Source organism: Phalacrocorax carbo, chromosome 5 (genome assembly GCF_963921805.1).
Source record: "Phalacrocorax carbo chromosome 5, bPhaCar2.1, whole genome shotgun sequence".
Lineage (NCBI taxonomy): Eukaryota > Metazoa > Chordata > Aves > Suliformes > Phalacrocoracidae > Phalacrocorax > Phalacrocorax carbo.
The window spans coordinates 32541128-32562665 of NC_087517.1; the positions used below are offsets into that span (position 1 = coordinate 32541128).

Genomic DNA, 21538 nt, shown 5'->3' on the forward strand with positions numbered 1-21538 from the left:
TCTCATCTGGCACTACTAGAAGGCACTCAATAGCCCAGCACTGGACTCATACTCCTGTTGGCGCGCTACTCCTTTTGCCATCTTAGTATCATTTTTCCATTTCATCAGAATAAAAACCATAGTGAGATCCTGGAAGCCTTCCACAGAAACATAGGGGTTTTTGTTAATTGGTCCATTGTTTGGCTATTTTTGTTTGCCTTTTTAAAAGTAAAAATGATACCAAGTTTCAGTGAATGAGTCACATGCTCTTTCAGTGGGGGTTGCTGTGACTACCACACCTCTGTGAATCACAGAGTAGTTCTAGGGATCTGTTCTTCTGTGATACCAATTCCCAGAGCCTTTGCATTTTAGTTCACTGGAAGTGGACTGTTTTGTAGTTTATATCCACTTTGCAACAGGATGCTATAGCCATTCAGGCAGTTCCTTAAGCAGCTCTTGGATCCAGGAATCTTATGATACTGTTTCTTTCCTGAGTCATTCAGGTACTCTAATGCAGTTTTGAACTCCTGTGAGGGATGCTGCTAGTTCTTGGTTGTTTTTGTTTTGTTTTCTTTATTCTGACACATGGGACCTTTGGTTTCACTGGTTCAGTGTAGTGACTTTTGAGTCAAGTCTGCAATGGCAACTGTTGACTGACTTCCAACTTGGAAGATTATAACTCCTTAACTCACCTGGGGTTACCCAAAATAAGGACCATTGTTTTATCTATAACCATGTTTCTGTGTTGGTGTCCCAAGAGTTTGTGTATACTATGACAAATCCTGTATTGGTGAGAGGATTGAAGTATGGTTTAAGTCTTGTCATGAAGAGTTCAAAATACAATGTTCTGGCATCATTAAAAATGTAGCTTTCTTTAGTAAAATAAAAAAAGGCAACCAGCCAGCAACTGGACTAGCGCTCAAGAAGTTGTTTTATTTGAAGCTTAGTCATGCTATGGCTTTATACAAGTGGTTACAGTGGATCTGAAGGACTGCGTGGAATGAAGCAGCAGGATTCACAAGGTTGAGTGGACAGTTTACATGTACGACTGCTGTAGCAGCTATTCAGGGATGACCTTTACTGAAAAAAGAAATGGTGCTTGGGAGCAATTTCTGTGTAAGCAGACATCTAGTAAGCTGAAGAATTCTGCTTATTTGGTATGTTTTCCTAGGTTTTAATCAAGAAGACAACACTGATGGCTCTCCTCTTGGTTTCAGCACCTGGGAGCCTGTTTTAAAGACTGTAGGATTGAAGTTCTAATTATTGCATAGGCTCTGCACTCAGTGATTTTTAAATTATTCCAAAGTTAAGTAACTTCAAACTATAATGTGAATTTCAAAGGGGATATACTCTGCAGACTTCTCATTCTTGGTAGGCTACTTAAATAAGAGTTAGATTACTCTGCTTGCAGTAGAACAGGAAGAAAAGCACAAATCCTTAATGCCCAACTTGCAGCAGTTGATTATAGAAAATATGAGCTTTTTTTTAAAGATTAATTTTTTTTAGTGAAGAAAAAAAAAACCCAAGCTTTTTAAATTCAAATGTGCAGTTCTTTTCATCCAAAATGGTATTATGAATCTCTGGTTTTCTCTAGATGACTCTTAATTTCTCTAGATGCAGTCTGAAAATAAAAAGGTAAATTTTCTAACCGCTCACCCAGGCAGTAACAGGGCCTTACAAAATCAGTCACTGCTCCTTTGTTTTCCCATGCATTCTGACAGTCTGCATCAGGTGTAATACAGTTACAAGTGACTTGCAGTATTTAATGTAAGATTAATCAGAGCCCTTAGAAATTTTACTGAATTTCAGGACTTAAAGAAAAACATACTTAGGAAACAGTGTTGAAAGTCTGTGGCTGTACTAACTGAGGTCAGCCTGACAGAGAAGAGGATCTCAGTTGTTCAATATGCATGAAAAATGGGGAACAAAGTCTTGTAGCTATATTCATGTATAACATTGACAATGTCTTTCTGATTTGAAATGAGGAATATTTTGGTGTCATTTTTTGGTGTTTATCTAAACCAATTACATATGTTGATTTTAGTGATGTGTAGATTGTTGTTGATTTTCTTGACAAGAAATTACTACATATTTTTACATTATTACAATATACTATACTCTGTTCATGGGGTTTTTTCCTCTGGAAGAAAGTTCCTGTGGAAAGGAAATAGGAATCAAACTTTGAAATCTAAAATAAGGACTAAACTGCTTTTCATTTACTTTTCTACCCTTTGAGATGCCAGAAGCAATTTCCTTTTGAAGCTGACTTCCTTTCTGGAAATGATTTTCGTCTCCAACCATGTTGAGGCTCTTTTCTCATTCTTTCATTCTGACTAACTTGCTTTTTTTTCCCCTCTGACTTGCTACTGCAGTTGAGTAGAACTTCTGGACGTAAGTAATTACAGACAAGTTTCTCTCTAACTTTCTTTTTCAGTTCTTCTTCCCCCTACCGCCCCCCCTTACCCCGTCAGTCTGGAAGGACAAACAAAGCACTATTGGTGTCCTCTGCAAGAGAGCCCTGATAGGGGGCTGGCTGTAAATTGACGTGGCATGGAAAATCTCTGCTAGCTTGTAACAGCTCTAACATTGCTGTGAAATCAAGCCTACTCTTACCAAGTTTGTAGCTTGCAATCACCATGGGCTTACTGTTTCTATATAAAAAATGAATGGAAAGTACCTTCGCTTTTTGATTTGGGAACCGGACTTTTTCTGTATTTGGATTTACGGCTAATAGAAAAGCAAAATTGAAGGGAATTACTTGGTTACTTTTTTCCTCCCCCTGTAGTGAGAGCAACAGATCTTGCTGCTCCCCCCACCTTTTCCTGCGATCTAATCATTTGCAGACCTTGCCATGGGGTGCGGACTGAGAAAGCTGGAAGACCCAGATGATAGCAGCCCTGGAAAAATCTTTTCTACGTTGAAGAGACCACAAGTTGAAACAAAGACGGATTCTGCTTATGAATATGTATTGCTGGATTTTACTTTAGAAGGTATCTTTTTATGTTCTCTCCTTAGTATTCTGAGAAAGTAAGGAGTGGGATTTAACTTAGCTCTCTCTTGTTTGACTTACAGTAAATCTTAGATACTTTTATCAAAGCTAGCCAAAATGTAAGACTTTTATTTTGAAACACAAATCATGACGAAGGTCCTCACTTAGATAAAATTACAATGGAAACTACTGAAGTATTTTTAACAACCAAACCCTCCAAATTACACAACTGCTCTTGTTAAGGAAGCAGGCTAAAAACTGTTAGAGATTTTCCTAGTTTCCTGTGAGTCAGATACTGCCGTCCGTACCCACTTTGAATAATGGTTGTCTGAATTTAGTGTGATGGTCAGAAAATGCACTGTGCCTGAGCATTAATTGAACAACAATTTTTAAAAATATGCTCAATTTCTGAAAACAGACTGTCATTGTCCTTGTTACGTTATGCAGCAGTAAGTCTGTTTCTTAGTTGTATACCAGGATTAGCTTCCCCTCTTATGCCCACCCCAGTCTCTTGGTAGATATTTTAGTAAGAGTCTTAGTTTCATCTTACTCTTTTTTCCAAATGCTTTACTTGCAGTTGTTGAATAGTCTTTTGAAATCATGACCGAAATAAAACAGAATTTGTATGCGTAGCTAGAGGCAGACAGCGCTCAGTGGGATATTTCCTTCCCAAGGGTGTCCCGGCTCTAACAGAGTGACTCCCTGTTCCACAGAGTTGAAAACATAAACAAGCCCAGATGGCTGCCCTCCGAGAACAGACAGCTCAGTTTTGCAGTAACTTTGTAGTAACTTGCATTTTATAACAACCCAGTCTACTAGAAGTTTTTAATAACAAGGATTTTAAGTAAATGTAATTGCTGGAAGGGTTTGATAAAGGGAGAAAGTGTAAGTGCATGTCTTGTTACATTTTTCAGGAATTTTTTCATAAATGAAGCTTGGCCTCTGCTTAGTTTTAACTCTAAATTAAAGGACTGCAGTAATTTTATTTAGAATGTGTTGGTCTGTTCATTGAAAAACCGCAAGATACTAATGGAAGCAACGTTCTATGAAGTTACAGTACTTAACATCCAACTGTGTGTGTTGTTCTGTTTGTTTACACATATGAAGAGTTTCTCACTGGCCTGTCCTTTTTGAAGAAACAAAACTGTTGAGTAAGTAGTAGTGGTAACGTACTGGAAATAAAGCTAGGTTGTCTAATGCATACATGAATTACCTGCTAATCTACTGCTAATAGAAAGGATACTTAGTTTTTGGTTTTTGAGACTGAAGAGCATTTAATGTTCTTATATCACCAGTGTTCTGAATAGTTTTGCTATGTTTTTAAAGTAACAAGTTACCAGAAGTGCTGTGTAAAGGTGGTTGTGACTTTTAAGAAAAAGCACATGAAACAAGTGCAAATAAAGGTGCATCTCTGTATTGTTTTAATAACATCACTACAGCAGTAAAGATTCATTTTCTCCTGTTTAGTCTGATATTCAAAAGTGTTTAGCTTCAGTGTCTTACTGTGGAATTATGAATGCTAAGTAACAGATCAGTTTTAGATAGTGGCTTAAATTTTTTGGGTTTCTAACTGTAAGCAAGCAGATTTGTAAACACGGGTATCTTTCTGTTGAATAGATCTAGCTGTGTGTGTATTTGACCTTTAAGTATTTTTTTGAGGTCTCTACTCTTCAGTGCTGAGATTATGAATACAGAAAAAAATTGTGTATATACTGTCTTGGAGGCATTTCTGAATTCTGTTGTCTTATGAAACATGGGATTGGCTAAAGTACTGTTGGGAATATGTGGGGCCTTTTTTTTCTTCTTCTTCTACTGTAATCAACTTGCTCACATACTTGTTGCTACTTGAATATCCTTTGGCTAAATGAAACCTAAGCAAGAGCCTTTTACCACTTTAGACCAAAGTTAGTTTTCAGTCTGCTGTTGTGTGTTACGTCTTCATGGCACCCTGTATCTGCTGATTTCCAGAGCAAGATCTTACCCAGCATCTGAGATATGTTTGCCTGAGTGACTTGTTACCACTGGATCTGGCACCAAGTAAAACAGAAAATCTGCACATAGTATCCTTTATAAGATCCTACAGTAAGCTATGTCCTGCATTAAGGTGAAAGTATAGCAAGCATAAAAGCATTATTTCAGTTTAATATGCCTTGTTCTCCGTTTCATCAGATTTATGCTATCTGAAGTCAAAATTAGCCTGCTGGGGACACTTTCAGGAGTCCCTGATCTTCTCCCAAGCTATGATACAGATTAGGTCAACCGTCAACCATGCTGTAGTCTAAATTCACTGGCTGGAGACCCTTCACATCTTAAGTAGCTGTCAGCAGTGTATTGTACCTTGGCTTCTACCCTCCTGGTCCCCAAAATATTCCCATCCCTACTGTAAAAATCAGCTTTTTGTTCCATGGAGGTGGTTCTGCATCAGGAGAATCCCAAACAAGAAAATTACTGACAGTCTTTTATTTTGGTGTCACTGAATAGTACAAAGGAAAGGGAACAGCGGACTCTGAAGTGTAATTTTAAATGCCTGACAAGGATTGTAAATTCTGTGGTCTCAGTCAAGAGGAATATCTCAGTTACAAAAACAGCTGTTATTTTTGAGGTCAGTTTAACCATAAAGTAGGGATGGTTTAAATACTCCTACCCAAGCAGAATGCTTATGCCTTTTCCACAACTCTCCTATTAGGGAATATCAGCCCCCTAAGATAAAATGCTGTGAAGTTCTTGCCACTCTGAGTAACAGTATGAGTATGAATATGTATGAAGTAGCTGATTGGTCATCATCTTTGGTATTGTGTATCTGACGTTTACTATAAAGGTAGCAAGTTACCCGTAGTTCTGTTATTTGTAAGAAGTATCTTGGCTACCTGTTGACAGTACATCAGGAAGCAAAATTTCTTAATGAAAAATGGTTAAGCATTTGCAAAATCAGTGAAGTTATGATCACATTGCATACATTCCTGCTTCTTTGGCTTGGGAGCTGTAGAGCAATTATTTCTTCAATACCTATTTAATGTCTGCTGGATTTACTGTGAATGGAATCATGGGTTGGAGGTGTTACTAAGGGGAAAATACCATCAGTCTGTGTAAGGGAGGGCTGTGATGTACTCTGCTTTAAAAAAAAAAAAAGGCAAGGTAGCACAAGAAAGGCAACAGCCCTGTCCCTTAGACTGAGAATGGCAGAGTTGACGTTAATAAGTTGAGTTTGCTAGTTATCAGCAATAAACTCAATATATACGTTAGTTATACTTTTTGGTAGTGTGTATTTGTTAGTCTGGTTTCTCCTTGAGAACTTTTCTGAGCTGTTAAGGCTCTTACAAGCAAAGCAGGCCTTAATTCCTTTTTCCCTTTAGTAAAGGTTGGTATTTAAAAGCATTTGAGTGTTGTAAAACATTAGTTTCTGGCCCTCCATAATGTATCTATACCATTATTAGACCCATTTTATAGTGGGAAAGGAGTATAGAGATTGATGTTTTACAGAACACATGACTCATAAACCAGCAGAATTCTAATTCAGTTTATTAGAATAAAAGATTTAGGCAAACTAAAGATTCATATGTCTGGTTTATGATACTTGCAGGATAGGTAGACTTTGTGACTTGCTGTATTCTTGATAAAGTCCTTAAATTCCTTGCTATTGCACGTGCACAAAATAGGGCAGGTAGATAAGAGGATGTAAGAACATGAAACGAACTCTAAGCAATACATTTACAAAGTGGCAAGTGAGATTTATGTCATTGCACTTACCTGTTTTTCTTTTTTTAGTTAGAGTTAAATGAGAACTAGTGTATTTGATGTTTTTCATTTGCTTTGAAAGGAAATATTTAAAGCAGCATGTTAAAATGTTTGTATCTCAGTGTTGTGAGGTCACTTAATTCCAGTTGAGGCATCCTTTAATACAGTTGAATGCTGGTCTTAGTGCACTGAAAGTCTTTCAAGAAGAGGCACCCATCAGTACACAAAAAAGTATGTCACTTGCAGCAAGGGTCACTGGTAAAGACCATCAAATTCCAAGGCAAGCTGTCTTGGTAAAAGACTTCATATCTGCAAAGGATGAAAATTTTTGTGATGGCAAATATGTGCTGGTAAAGTTACACTTCAGTTACTGTCTGTATATTAGTATTTATTTTCTGCGTTATGGAGGCTCTGAGAGCATATACAATTCCAGTTGGAGTTGAGGGGAGCAGGAAATGCTGACCATCAGACTTACTGTGGCAGAATATATCATCTACTGCCTGTGTGGAATCTTCCTTTTCTCTGTGTAAAAGCTGTAGATCAAACCATTTAAAAAGGTGGTTTTCCCTTTATCTATGTAGTTTCCTAAAATAGCTATGCAATACCTAGTTGTTGTCTGTTGATTGGAAATGCTTGCACACTCACAGAATCCTCTTAGAAATTAGTGACGCCACATAGCTTACTTGAGTGACACAAACTGAGGTCTACTGGATCACTTCTAAGGGATTTTTTAAAAAGTGTCTAAGAAAAGCAAACTAATTGTTCTAGGCTTAAATTCATTGATTGGGAATTTAACTCACAACTAGGGCTGAAGGATACTGCGCTAGTAAGTTTAAGGCTTTGGCTAGACAAAACAGCTGCTTTGTAAATTCAGACCTATTGTGTGTTTAGATGTTGATGCAGCTCTTAAATTAGCTTGGCAAAGCTAGATCCGACAGAAAGTGTTGCCAAATAGATGAAAAATAGATCATATTAACTTGTAAAAACATCTACTTAAACTAGTTGAATACTGTGGAATCACCTGTGAATCTGCTTTTTTCTTGTATAAATAGATCTGTAGCATTTTAGTAAATGCCTTGGAATAGATTTGTGTGGTTTATATAAAAGGAACTCACCAAAAAGTATATGGAAATACACAGTATAACATGCTTCTCTTCTGCTTTCAATGCTTTTAGCTTCCTCAAATCCAGAAGTTATCAAGATCAGTTCTGTGTTGGATATAGCATCCAAGGTGGAAGAATATTACAGCAAAGGATATGTGGTAGGAGCTGTTCATCCTATTATACTGCCAATTGGACGTAGAAGGAATTTCTCTGCAAGTCACATGTATCGAGTGGTACTTTCACGATTAAAATTAAGGTAATGGTGAAATAATTTTAATATATTGGTTCGTTACTTAAGCCATTTGTAAGTGGATTGCTCACCATACATAATTTTTTACCAGCTTGAAATGAGCACCTCCAGAGAACCAAATAACTGTTCCTTGTCTAGGAAGGTGAGCAAGTTAGTAATTTTTTTTGAGTTAACACTAATCACACAATAGGCTAATGTTTACTTTGCCTTAGTAAATGTCCAAATAAAAATCCAAAGCTGCATATCATAATTTGTGGGTGATAAATTGTTAGTTTACCCTTTTTATTTTTAATACATCTTTATAAGGTATCATCTGTCTTAAAACCTGCAGCAAATGCAAGATTAAACAAAACACTAGGAGAGTAATAAGCTGCTTTAAATTCTTTCACGTCTGTTTTTTCGTCTTTGTTTTCAAAACTTTTGTGTTTTCACTCTTCCCATAAGAGCGTTCAGGGAAAATTACCTATAAAGTGTGAATTACTTAGTTTGTCAGAGACAAATAGTTTCTTTTCCCTTCTTTATAAGAATGAAATAATCATTTTGTGATTAGGGGCGTACAAAAGCTCAGTTTTGACACTGAGGGAGAGTCAAGAGTTTGTGTTTATGTTCCAGCTCCATAGCCTTGTTTATTGCTCTTGTCCTCATTGTATTGTAGTCACCATGTGATCTTAAAATGTACAAAGAAATTTTACCATTAGTTTCTTTGAATGCAAAAAAGATAATATTTTCTTATTTTTAATAACTAGGAAAGTGGATTTCTTATTGCATTAAGAGCTGTCATGCCTCCCCTCCTCTCCTGAGTCCTAGTGCAATGCACAAAGGTTCTTTCATTTTCTTTTGGAAGACCAGAAGGGTGTGCATTGGAAGATACCCCTGACACTCCAGTAATACTTCTGTAAAACATGGTTCGTTTGAGGGAGCTTCTCAAATGCTTTCCTTGAACAAGCGTTGCCCATGGTATTTGCTGCTCATGCAACTTACCTTTATAAATTCATCTGCAAACAAGGTGGATGTTGTCCATGCGGGCAAATTCTTGAGTAAGAGTAGCAGAATACTTGCTCTCTGGAACTGAGGCTTCTAAGAGCTGACACTGTCAGTGTGCAGCTTGCATAATTCACCTTATCCCTGTAGGTGTGGGATCCTTCTGAAGTTGTGGTTTGAACCTTTAGGCCCTTGAATAGACGAAGGATGAGACCCTGCAGCCTACCTGTGAAACTATTGAGTGTAGGTTCCCAATTCTTGTCCAGGTGCCATGTGTACCTATGTTGGTTTTCCTGTAGGCAAATACACCTTCTCCAGCTACTATCTGGAAAGTTACTCTTTATATTTGAGTGTGTCTCATTGACATTTCATTCTAAAGCAAAAGATTGCACGAAGGAAGCATCAAATAAAATCCCATTATATTACTGATATACGCCATATATCGATGTCTGAGTAATAACCTAACTGGCTTTAGATAAAACATGAGTACTATTCTTTAAATGGAAGTTAAAGCTTGTCAGATTCTCAAATCTGAGTGATTTAAACATTACCTAAACCAAAGTAATTGTTACAGCATTGTATTTTTAGTATTTGCCTACACTGTATTTCATACAATAGCTGCAGTTCTGCTTTATTTACAAAAACTAAACAGCAGTGTGTTAACAGTGTGAAAGTACTGTTTCTGTTCATAGTATGTTTTCTACAAGACTGAACCTTTTTTGTGTGTGCTAAACTTACAGCTTAAATTTGTATTTTTTGTATAATCGGAGATTTTTGGGTTTGTTTATTACAAAAGCAGGGCTGTTTGTCAACAAAGCTCAGTTTCCAAAATATACTTATTAACAGTCTTCAGATGAAATTACTGTTAAATATTAATATTCTTACCCTGACATTGTAATACACAGTACCTGCCACTTTCAGTAAGAAACAGAACAAAATACCAAAAACCACTGAGTTCTAAATAAAGGTATGAAGAAGCATTGCCAGCATTTCATTCATAACTATTCCAAAAGAAGAGAATTCTATATGCAAGCATTTGCCCAAGTTAGCAGCAAACTACTGACAAAGAGTCTTTCTTTCTGTGTTCTAGCCAGAAGCATGCAGCACCCAGAGGACAAAGGCACCCCAGGCTGGTGATTGAGGAATGTCCTTTAATGTATGAAACACTGACAAACGAGGTAGTGAAAGAACTGTTAGAAAAGGTAATGGAGGGGTTTTTCAGACTTCTCTTGAGGTTTTTATTTCTAAGTTATGTTTAGTGGTTGATGGTTTCTGTTTGGTTTTTTTTTAGCTTTGAGTTTTAACCTTAGTTTATTTCATAGAGGCTACAAAGTCTTTTCTTGATCCGAGTTATTTTTGTTCGCTAGTTGCTTTTTCTAATTTAGGACTTAGTACTGAGCCCTGTAAAGCTTTGGGAGGCTGGACACTTACACCACTGAAAGCAGAATCAGGCCCAAACTCGCAGTCAGTCTTTACAAAATACTTGTATGATAGCTGTTTCTGGAATTAATATTTTAAAAAAAAATCTGAAGTTTTATGTTGTTCTGGGTAAGGTAAGATATTCCTAATGAACATGAGTATATTCAGTTTCTAAGAAATATTTTTTTCATTCTTTAACAGAAATACAAAATACACAATATTTACTTGGCACAACTTTTGAAAATATTGTATTGTTAAAGAAAACTAAACTTCTACTGGAATGCAAGCTCCAGTTCTAGTTCTTTTTGTGTTTTACTTCCTCTGCAAAATTGAAGACTTGATGAAACAGGAAACTATTGTTATTACAAAAGTTAGAGTGATAGCTTTTACATTAGTTGCCAAGGAAAGAAGTAGAGGAAAAAGCATATTGGAGATCTTCAATGATCTTTGAAATTATCAGAGTTGTTTGAAATATCTAAATGGCTTGTTTTGAACTTTTCAGGTGTTTCAAATTTAAAATGGGATTCCATTACACATTTATACTATATGTGTATTGCCAGGTTGGTTGTATAGCATACCAGACAAACATTTAAAGGAAAAATACACCTGAAATTAGCAGTGCTTCAGTCTTGCAAGCAAATCTGGAACAGAAGTAGTAAGTGAAAATAATTTGATTTTAAAATGCTCACAGTGTTTTAAAAAGACTGAGGCAGTAATCCACTATAAAATTACTTTTTGTTTTTAAAAAATATCTGAACCCATAAGACTTTGTGGCATTTCAGGAAAAAGATTGTCATGTTACCTCCTTTTCTGCATGTTGCTTGTCACATTTGAAATTATTTTGTTTGTCTTAGAAGCAGCAGCTCTGTATAATCAGTGATGGCTGTACGTACATGATGGTGGTAGATAGTAACACTTCAGTGTATCATGGTACTAAAAAGGGATTGTAGTACTATCAGCTGTTTGAGTCTTACTCTCTTGCATAATACTTCATGTGAGTTAACTGGGTGGAAATCCTTCCCTCTGCCCTCACTAATCCAGTTCCCAGGTGATTTCTTCTTTCTGGGCTAGGGTTTCTGTATTTTCCTGGAAAGACTTTATTGTATAGGGAGCTTGTAGCATAAGATGTCAGTGGGATCACCATTCTAAATGGCAGCACTCCTTATCCCAGAAAAAAAAAACCAACACACACATCCCACAGGTGGCACATACTCTGCAGTTGTATTTTGAGACTTCAGTGAAGAGAAAAAGGCCCACCACTGGCTGAAAGCAGGGTTAAGAGGGGTTTAATTTGCTTCTAGCCCCTGGCTTTCTCTGCTCTTTCACTATTCTCAGTAATAGTGAAGCTGAGCAGCCTCTAACGGAACCAGGGGATAATGAATCATGACACATGACAAATAGATATTTCTATAGTATTAATGGTCAGTAATATTAGTATGACTGGTATCACATGTGGAGAAACAGTACTACTTATTGTGCCAGTATACTGCTGGTCACTATGACACAAGAGACACAATACTTTGGATTTGTTCTAAATGAAGGATTTTGGATACACTAAAATCAGTACCAGTGTTGGCCACCTTATTTGGCCTGAGTCCAAAGACAGGCTGGAAGACTTCCATTTGCTTTGAAACATAGGCAGTGTACAAAGGCAAGCCACCCTCTTATAGTAGTACAGTGTCGTGCCTTTATGTCCTTGAAAATCAGCAGTTTAACTAAGCAGAACGTATGTAGAGACTTCCTTTTAAAAAAAGTTAAATGAGTTTTAAAATTACTTTGCAGAATAATTTCTGTTGTAAATACAGGTTAACGAAGCTGCTAAAAGAGGAAAGAAGTTTGTGGGATTTGTAATGCAACATTTTCCTCAAACTAAAGCCTGTAATGGAACAAGCACAGATGGAAGTGCAGAGCTGGAATCAACACTGGGCAGAAGAAATAGGGAACACAGAAGAAAAAATTCTGATGAAAACTATAAAAACTGGAATGAAGGGACACTGGGTGGCCACTCATCTGAGAGTGGGATAGAGGAGGAAATGCAAGGAGGAAGCAGTCTGTTACAGGATGCAGATTCCCAGTTCGGAAAAGAAGTCAGCCCTGTTAAACCACGAAGAGGAGATGGTAATAAATTATGCTTGTTTATGGCAGAAATAAGGTATTTTACTGAGTAAGGTATTTTAAGGAAGTGTTGGAAAAAAATAACAGAACAGCATGTTCTATTGTATCAAATACGGGCTTTGGAGGATACATCCCCCTTAAATGCGTATGTATTTCTAAAAAAGTTGCCAGTTGAAATAGAAGAAATATTTACCTTCTGCTCTAGGTATGCGTGAACCCAAACAAACCCCAAAAAAAGAATCACCTTCACTGTAATCCTCATTTAAATATGGTGCAAACAGATACGGGTGGGTTTTTTTCCTTGACATGTGTAACAAATACGTGGCAGTAAAAATCTCTTATTTTAGAAGGATGCAATTGTTTTAAAGCATTTTTGTAAATGTGTATAGTTTTCACTGACTCTGAGTATTAAATCATAAACATGTAATCGATTTCTAAGAATGTTATGGTTCCAGTTCTGCCTGTTTCAAAACTGCCAAAGGAGAGATCCCCTTCCAGCTAGAGCTGTACCTTTATGTGCTTCTCACCAGATCACATAATGTACAGCAAACAAATCCGTTCATAATGGATTGTTTCTGGTTAACGCGCCTTCAAGAAGCATCCTGAAAGAGATCACTTAAATAAATGCATTGACCATGAAATCAAAGATGATAATTGTTACAAAACGAATTTACAATAGAGAAAAGTAAGCATTAAAAAGTTGTATAGGAAGGAGAAGTACCAATGAAAAAATGTTGGCGCTGTGGTAGAAAACAGTTGTAGACGAATCTGAGATACTTAATGTAGTCTGTGTGAGAGAGTGCCTGAAACAGTGACTTTCTGATACTGAAGCACTAAAGCCTTCTGGTTTGCTAGGAAGAGAAGGTGAAAAGGAAGTAGTAATCTAAAGCATGAGAACTAATGCAAGACAGTATTGTGTAGAAAGCAGACAGCATGAAACTTTCGTGTCAGATTGCATTTTGACATAATAGTTCTTCCCTGATGGGCCAGACGTGTTTTAATTGCTCTCAAAAACAACCTTTTCACTTTCCTGTTAAGAGTTAAGCACCCTCTCCAGTTTAGACTGTCAGGATAATGACTCTAAGCACTGAGATAATCAATGTCCCTCTTATTTTTAACACTTGAATTAAAGCAGTTCTTGTACAACATGCTGAGCCTTTATGGCATGATCTGTTAAGGCTTAACTCTTTCCTCACAGCTTGAAATAGCAGGTTTGATCTATGTAGCAGAATAGAAATCCTGTAAGCCAAAAGCAGAGAACTCTTGGTTCTGTTAAGGAGCTTTGTGCAGACTAGTGTGACCAGCGCATCCCCTATGTGCAGGGTTCTCGGGAAGTTCTTCAGAAAGCTTTGAGCAAGAATATGCCAGGCTTCTCTACTACTAGTGAAATACTCAGTGAAGTTATTGGAGTTCATACGACAAAACTTAGGAAAACTTAACCACCTTTTTTTGTAAATGTTGTATGTAACCATAATTTAAAAAAATACTGATGTGACTTTTCAAAAAAAGTCTTAGATGCATGTAGCTATGTGCTGACGCTTCAGTATGCCATTTCTACTAAGATCTGCTCAAAAGATGCAAAACTGAGTTCTAGATCTGGGGGTCGTAACATATGAATTTTGACTATTTATAAATACACCACTTGCAGAGGCAAATTTGTGATACACGTGAACAATTGAATTAGTTGTATTCAGAAACTTATTACTTTTTCTGAAGAACAAATATAAAAGTGATCTCACTTCAGTATGTGGAAAAGGAAATTAAGGTTTGTCAGGATAAACACGTTTATGCTAATACAAGAACATGTGGAGGTGATAAAATAAAACTGTATAGAAAGGAGAGTCATCTCTTATTGATAGAGTTCAAAATTTTGTCCTGAATTTACTCTACCTTATTCCAGGCACCTGGTGTCACTGGCAGTGGGTGTGATAATGCTGCTCAAAACAGAGGGGTTCTCTGAGACTGATTCTCTGTTTCTAGAGCCTAGAGAGACTAGCAGCTTCAGTGGGCTCATCTAAACCAAGTTCCTTTGTTTTGGCAGTGTGAATGTTTCTACTTTCTAGAAGTTTGTGTTGATTTAGGCTGCTCAAATGTTGAGGTATTAGACAATCTGAGAGCATTTTTTGGCAACTGCTTTGTGTTATTTCTTCACAGCAGTGACATACATGTGAGTGTATTTGTAGAATACATTTATATATCTAGGACTTCATAAATTGTCACCAGTGACTTCCTAAAACGGTACGGGTTTGTGAATTCTCATTTTTGATGAATGCTTATTTATTAATCTGTTTTTGTAATAGCACTGTATTAATGCCTAGATATAAAAAGCATTTGAGTATATGCAAGTTTTGTATGCTTTACTCACACACTCAGCAGTTATTGTGTGAGAAGCCCTAGCAGGCAACTAATTATACCAGTACTTCAGTAATGTTCAGAAAATAATAGGTAAAAATTAATACTGTACACAGCATTCCTAATATTTGAAAAATTAGAAAATTGGTTTTAATCTTCAGTTATAGTAACTTCAAATGTTTATGGTTGGAAGTTCCACGAGTAGCAGAAATGAAGCCTGTTTCCAGTGTGTTTTTCTTAGCTCTCGTATATCTTCTTTATACAAAACCCACCTACCTTAAGAGGTTTAGTGACAACCCAACTGTAATATGTTCACGTTTTTCTCATATCCCAGGGCGTACTCCCTGCACACCTCATCCTGAGTGTGCTTACGGCTCAAGCTGAGTACAGTCACATCAGGAAACAATTCTTAAAACTGTTGCTTAGAATTAGAAAACCATGTTGAAATAAGAGATTAGTAATATTTTTGTTTCGGAGCACTGTCTTCCGGAGGTTCATTCTTCTTCCTTTTTCTTTTGTTAGACAAGCTATATACAGTCTTCAATGTTTTTGATGATGATTCTACCTGCTGGACCTATCATGAAGGCATTTTGTCTATGAAAGTAACAAGAAAGGGGCCAGTTATTAGTACCCTGGAAGCAGACTGGCTAGAATTAACCACATTTTATTATAAACAAGGATTGTCCTTAATTGATTCTTTTGTACACTGGGATACTTCTAAAGGTGAGTACTGCCCCAGAATATCATGAAGCTTTTGCTTGTTTATGTAGAACTTGCATAATTTGCAAAACGTAGATCGTGTTTTGCCTTTTGATGTGAAGGGCAACATGTGAACATGTTCAGATAGTCATTAAATTTATAGAATCTGATAACCTGAAAAGGGTATAACTTGTTTTCTGGGCAGTTATAGCTCTGAATAATTGAAATTGCTGCTTTATTTTGTCAAACTGGATTTCTAAAGCAGGAAAGTAGTGTAGCATTAAAATAAATCTTTTCAAGCAGTTCTTTTTATTTTTTTTTTTTTTAAGGAAAAGATAATGAGGGGGGAATGATTAGATACATGTTTCCCTGATATTCATATTCTGCTGCTCACTGTAGATACTGTGCTGCACCCTGAATATTTCTAATGAGACAAAAGAGCACCTTGAGTTTTCATTGTGCTTACTGTACCGTTAAACTGAAGTCAGACTTTTTATGCTTCCTGCTTTCTCCAGCTCTTTGCTTGACTTAAAAATTCTTTCTGAAACACCAAACTGCATTAAAATTTTACTGTTGATCCTGAAGTTGCAGGATGTTTCTGCAAGTTGTTCTGGTCAGATGTGGACATATGCAGAGAGTAGAGAAATCTGTTTTTAGCCTTGCCCTCAACTGTAGGCAGATCATCCAGGACCTTTTCACATACCTGGGCAGAGGTCTTCCCTGGTCCCTCCTGCTTCCTTCGCTCTTCTGCAGGAATCTACCAGCTCAGTTGACACTCCGATTTTTGCAGCAATAGAGCCTCAGGCACAGGATTTTCAAAATTCAGTCTTCATTCTGCCAGTTTCAGGTCAATCTCAGTTGTTTTTTTTTCTGGAGGGATCCTGCTAGCTCTTGCAGCGTTCCCGGCCTTCACCCTCCTGACAAGCAGACATAAACCCAGTGTTGGCAGTGCCACCACTGGCCCAGGCCCACCATTGCACACCCTGCGGAGCCCAAAATCCTGCGCTTTGGCAGAGCTGTGAGACAGTGCTGTACCCACTGCTGACAAAAGGAGCAGCTCTTTATCAACTGAAGTATTTTGAGCTCTAGAACTCTGTTGTTGATAAAATAGGTAATAAAGAGATTCATTTCCATTTGAACTGAATTTGTCTGAAAGACAGAAATTAGAAGTGTTGCAAAAAATAGTACGTAGCTACTGTTGAGCAATTACTTGAAAATAATGTGAAGAAAATGGTAGTACCATGGTATTAGGGGAACAGACTAAGAGAGTCTGACATAGTCGTTTCAGAGCTTATTAGCGATTGTAATAAATGTTTGGTAGCGAACTTAGAATTTATGCTTCACTAATGTGATACTTTGTCTTTGCTTGGATCTTTTCATGTCTTGCTTGTTCTAAGTTGCTGGTGTTCCTTTAGAATTGCTTATGGAAGTTTAGTGTAAACAAGGAAAACACAGGGCTGCAGTGGAGAGGAGTCTTGTAAAAAGTTTGTTGGAAAGCTTTCAGAGACCTTAAATGATTTTTGCAATACTCAGACTAATTATCAAGAGCAGTAATTTACTTAATAATGCATTAAAGTCGCTTTCATAAGTTATTTTACACCTGCTTCTTATATGACTTATACAAGGAAGGTAGAATTACTGGGGGTTTGAGTAGTTTTTATATTTACTGTATGTCTTATCTAATGCTTTTTAAATTATATTCTGATTTAAAATAATATGCATTCAGCATGCCCTTTGCAAGGCTTGGATTAGTGAAAGGCTTAAATTAAAAAAGAAGTTTAAAACATAAAATCTTTGCAAGTTAGATGATGTGGGTTCTTAAAAAAATCAAACCCTGAAAATAATGAGAGCTCATAATTTTTCATTGTTCTCAACAGTTTTGAGTGTGAATCCCTGCATTTCTGTAGCTTTGCAAGAAAGTAAATTTAGTGATTGTCAGAGGAACACAAGTGCATCAACATCACTATATTTACCTCAGAATTGAATTTAGCAGCTAGTCCCTCTCAAACTGCGTATTTTGTGCACATAAAGAGTCTAATGGCGCAGTTTGTATTAGTCATATTTTTTGCTCTTCAATGATAATTCCTATCTGTTGAAGTCAGTGGAAGAACAGAGTTTCCTTTGGGGGAGGAGAGGTGAGAAATCAGACTCCTAGTTTTCAGTACAGATTTTTTTGGAGCTGGAAAATAACTCTCTGGAGATAAGTTACAATTCACTGAGGGGTGGTTTTGGCAGCTGTTGAAGTTAATCTTTGCAGCTGTTGTCCAACAACAGTTTGGCAGTCTTCCCATTCCCCTGTAGCTCTCTGCTCTTCTCTGTCCCATCTTTAATACCCAGGTTATGTCTTACTTGAAGATTTCATGCTGCCTCTTTGCAGCAGTTGGTGATTCTGCTTCAGCCCCACTTGACTGGTATGTGTTTCAGTTAGACTTATGGGTGGGACGCTGCTGAATTAAACTGGATCTATTCAAAGGCACAGCTCACTGTGTGGATGGAATTCTGCAGCTGATCAAGTGTCTGTAACCACAGTGAGAAATCAGTTTAGCTACTGAGTTCTTAAGCTAAAATGTTCTTGAGGTGAACATTGAAGAGTTTTATAACCAGATAAGTTTGGCATCCGAGAGAAGGAAACCTAAAATGCTTTTCTGGGGAGAAAAAGTATTTAAGCACTTGCACTTATTACTAGAATTACTTCTTGTATGTCTGCATGCACATCTAATTGTCATTTTCTCACTTTTGTTTGCTTTTAGACTGTGAGGTATCTTTAGCAGTAGGGTTTTTTTATACAGCTTTAGTGAAATGAGCAAGTTTTAGCTATTGTTTTAATAAAAATAAAACCACCAGATACAAGTGTAGCAGCTGCAGAAATCCTCCTCTTGTTTGGACTCTACAGATATTCTGCAGAGTCAGCAGAATTGTGTTGCTGCCAGGATCAAAATGTAATACTCACTTTAAGGCGGGAGGAAGTTTTAACATAAAAAGAATTAAAAAAAAAAAACTGTCAGTTCTTCATAATCACCAACTTCTGTGTTCTGCTGCCAAAAGAGGATGCAGTCATAAAAATAGTGCAGGTAAGTTCTCTTTTAGCAGCCATTTGGATCATTGTAATGTTTCCTCCATTTGTAGCTGCCTTGGAGGCTCTCATGATCCTAGAAGTGCCTAGGATTAGAAGAAGTGCTGTGGTAGTATTTTTGCTTTTTCTGTTTTGTGTTATATGTCATGCAGCAGGTTTTGGGGGTTTGTGGGTGGTTTGGGTTTTTTTTTTTTTTGAGTACTGATAATAACAAAGATAAACTATTATAATTGACAGAATGGACAGGTGAACCAGTTAGCTGCACATGTATTTTTTCAATAGAGGTGATTTTTACATGATACGCTTTATGAATTAAGTTTGTCTCAAATTACTACTGAGTGGAGGTGACTTGTGTCAGTACCTGTTTAAAATTTAGAGCTATTTTATCATGTTTGAACAATGACAGAAAAAGACATGTTCTAACATGTAGTAGGGGGACTGCCCATTTTAAGTATCTGCCTGAACATTGAAGAAAGGTTGAAGCCCATGAACGTATATGATTGATTATGAATTATTAGGAGTTGTGCAGATATTCATATGTTTGTGCCTGAAGCCATATATGCAGTTGCATGTATAATCACATTATATTTATGTGTAATCTAAAAAGAAAATTTGTCCAATATCTCTACAAATGCGTGGAAGTCATACATATGCACGCAAGTATCTAAATAATCATAACTCAAGCTACATAAATCTGCTACGTGCAATACAGTAAAAAATAGTACAAATAAATAGTTGGTATTTTATGGTACCTTAACAAGCATACTCAAAAACCAGGAATTCCTGGTTTACATTGCACAATTTCCATGCCAATCTGGTCAATTTTTAAAAACAGACCTGTCGTGTTCAGTGAGCTTTCTTTGTTTGCTAGGTGTTTTTTTTCCCTTTACATTTATTTGCCTTCCCTGAAGCTGTGGCAAAAACAATCATCTCTTTACATCTTTGTGCAATATTGGAGAGGATTTCAATCCAGTATTCTGAGGATTACATAATTTTACTGTTCAAATTTAGTTTAAGATAGTCAGCTGTCAAGAGACGTTTGCACAAAAGGCTTCCAGGCTTCCTGATGGCTCTTAGGAGGGGCAAAACCAGAAAATGTACTAGTATGTGATGCACAGGTTTAGTTTGTGCCAACCGGATACTGTATGGCTTTGACAAGTGAGTCAGGGAGTTGTGCTCTGAAACTTCCTTCCCATCAGGAATCTTCCTACAATTACTTCTGTTTCAGGCTCTTCCTGTGGCCATTTACGTATTTATTTAAGTAACAGTAGCTAGGCTTTGCATTCTTCATTTATCTTTATGCTCTCTCCCACCACACCAAAAGCCACACTTATTGTCAGGCGTACAATACTGAAGTTGAATAGAGAGTTTGTGCCCATCTGCTACGGGGGATATGTTGAATACAGGAAACTGGAATTCAGATTTGAGCATGGAAGTGGCTAATGCTTTTGAGAAAATGAAATGGTTCATAATTCAATTGTGTAGAAAAAAGGGTTTTGAGTAATAAGTTGACTTGCATACCTCAAGTTGTAACTGGACGCAGAAATAACCACAAATTTGAATTATTTGCTGTCTCAGTTCATTTTATTTTAGAGGAGTGCTCAATGAGAAGAAGCAAGTCCATTGTACACCTCAGTAAGATATCAACTTAGACTTTGTATTTTAGTTTATATTTGGTTTTATGTTCACAGGGGACTACTTGCCCAAATCTTTAGAAGGATTATTTATCTACGAAGAAGAAGGTGCTGGGGTTCCAGGGTCTAACAGGAAAGGAAATGATGCGATAGTTGTTGAACAATGGACAGTCATTGAGGTAAATCAGTGATTATTTAGCAATGCAATTTCCTACTTCCAGTTTTATTTGTTTTTTCCTTAGAATACTTGTACCAGTGTTTTGATAAACATTCAGGATGGTTTCTTGAAGCCACCTGCATAAGCTAAACTAAAGCCTTGAGTCATGAAGATTGTCAGACCTGTGCCCATTGGTCAATGTGCATAAAAGAAATATGCCACAGGGATTCTGGCCTGGCATTTACAAATGTTCATACCAACAAATACAACCACCAAAGAAAATGTATCTTTTTTAATGTATATATTTCAGACCAATTTAGACATAATTTCAGCAAGTGCAGCTCCACCGACAATGTGCTGAATAATTTTTAAATAAAAAGGGTAAGAAAAAAAGCAAAAACTAGAAACAGAACAAGAAAAAATTGATAGCGAATGAATTGAGTATGGTTTTCAGGTGTATATTCTTAGAAACATTTTACTGCTAAATATGAAAGACTTCTCTTTTTAGTCTCATGAATTTACACGTACTACTGTGGCTTGGTACAGCAATAAAATTAATGTTTTAAAATATTTTAATATAAGATTATTGGTATGAATTAATGACATCTGAAAGTGTTGTTGGAGGCTACTAAGGGCTTACTTTTGAAATATTCAATGATAAATTCATTTACTAATGTGAAAAGAAACAGCATAAAATGAAGACCTTGTATATTTTAAAAAAAGGCAAAAAAAAACAAACAAAAAAAAACAACAACCAAACCCCAAAAACCTAAGTATATAGCTAGGTCAGATGCAATGCTTGTTATTCAGTTGTGAAGTAAAAGCCTTGATACATCAATTGAGACACCTGTTCCGGTGTTAAAGTTTTAGGGATTGATTTAGCAACATGACAAGTTTAACAAGTGACACATGCTTAGAATGTCTTGCTGAATCGGGGCTCATAGCTAGAGTTAATATGCTCTGTTTTCCTAGTTTTCTGTAGTCTTGAACTTTTAAAAATTGTTTTCAGTCTGAAATAGTGAATCTCCACCAAACAACACAGTTCGATGTCA

At 36.7% G+C, this 21538-nt stretch overlaps 1 protein-coding gene across 3 annotated transcripts in view; it reads left to right on the plus strand.

The window, feature by feature from the left end:
* Positions 1–2250: 2250 nt before the first annotated feature.
* Positions 2251–21538, plus strand: part of RFTN2 (raftlin family member 2) — a 31944-nt gene continuing 12656 nt past the window's right edge. The window contains exons 1-7 of one of the 3 annotated variants that reach the window (XM_009507839.2): positions 2251–2370; positions 2765–2969; positions 7879–8062; positions 10128–10239; positions 12262–12574; positions 15446–15646; positions 20387–20508. In XM_009507839.2, coding sequence (XP_009506134.1) covers positions 2831–2969; positions 7879–8062; positions 10128–10239; positions 12262–12574; positions 15446–15646; positions 20387–20508 — 1071 coding nt within the window. In that variant the 5' untranslated portion in view covers positions 2251–2370; positions 2765–2830. Of the gene's footprint in view, positions 2371–2500; positions 2970–7878; positions 8063–10127; positions 10240–12261; positions 12575–15445; positions 15647–20386; positions 20509–21538 lie in introns of those variants that run through there. The other 2 variants (XM_064451943.1, XM_064451944.1) reach the window with 2 other exon arrangements.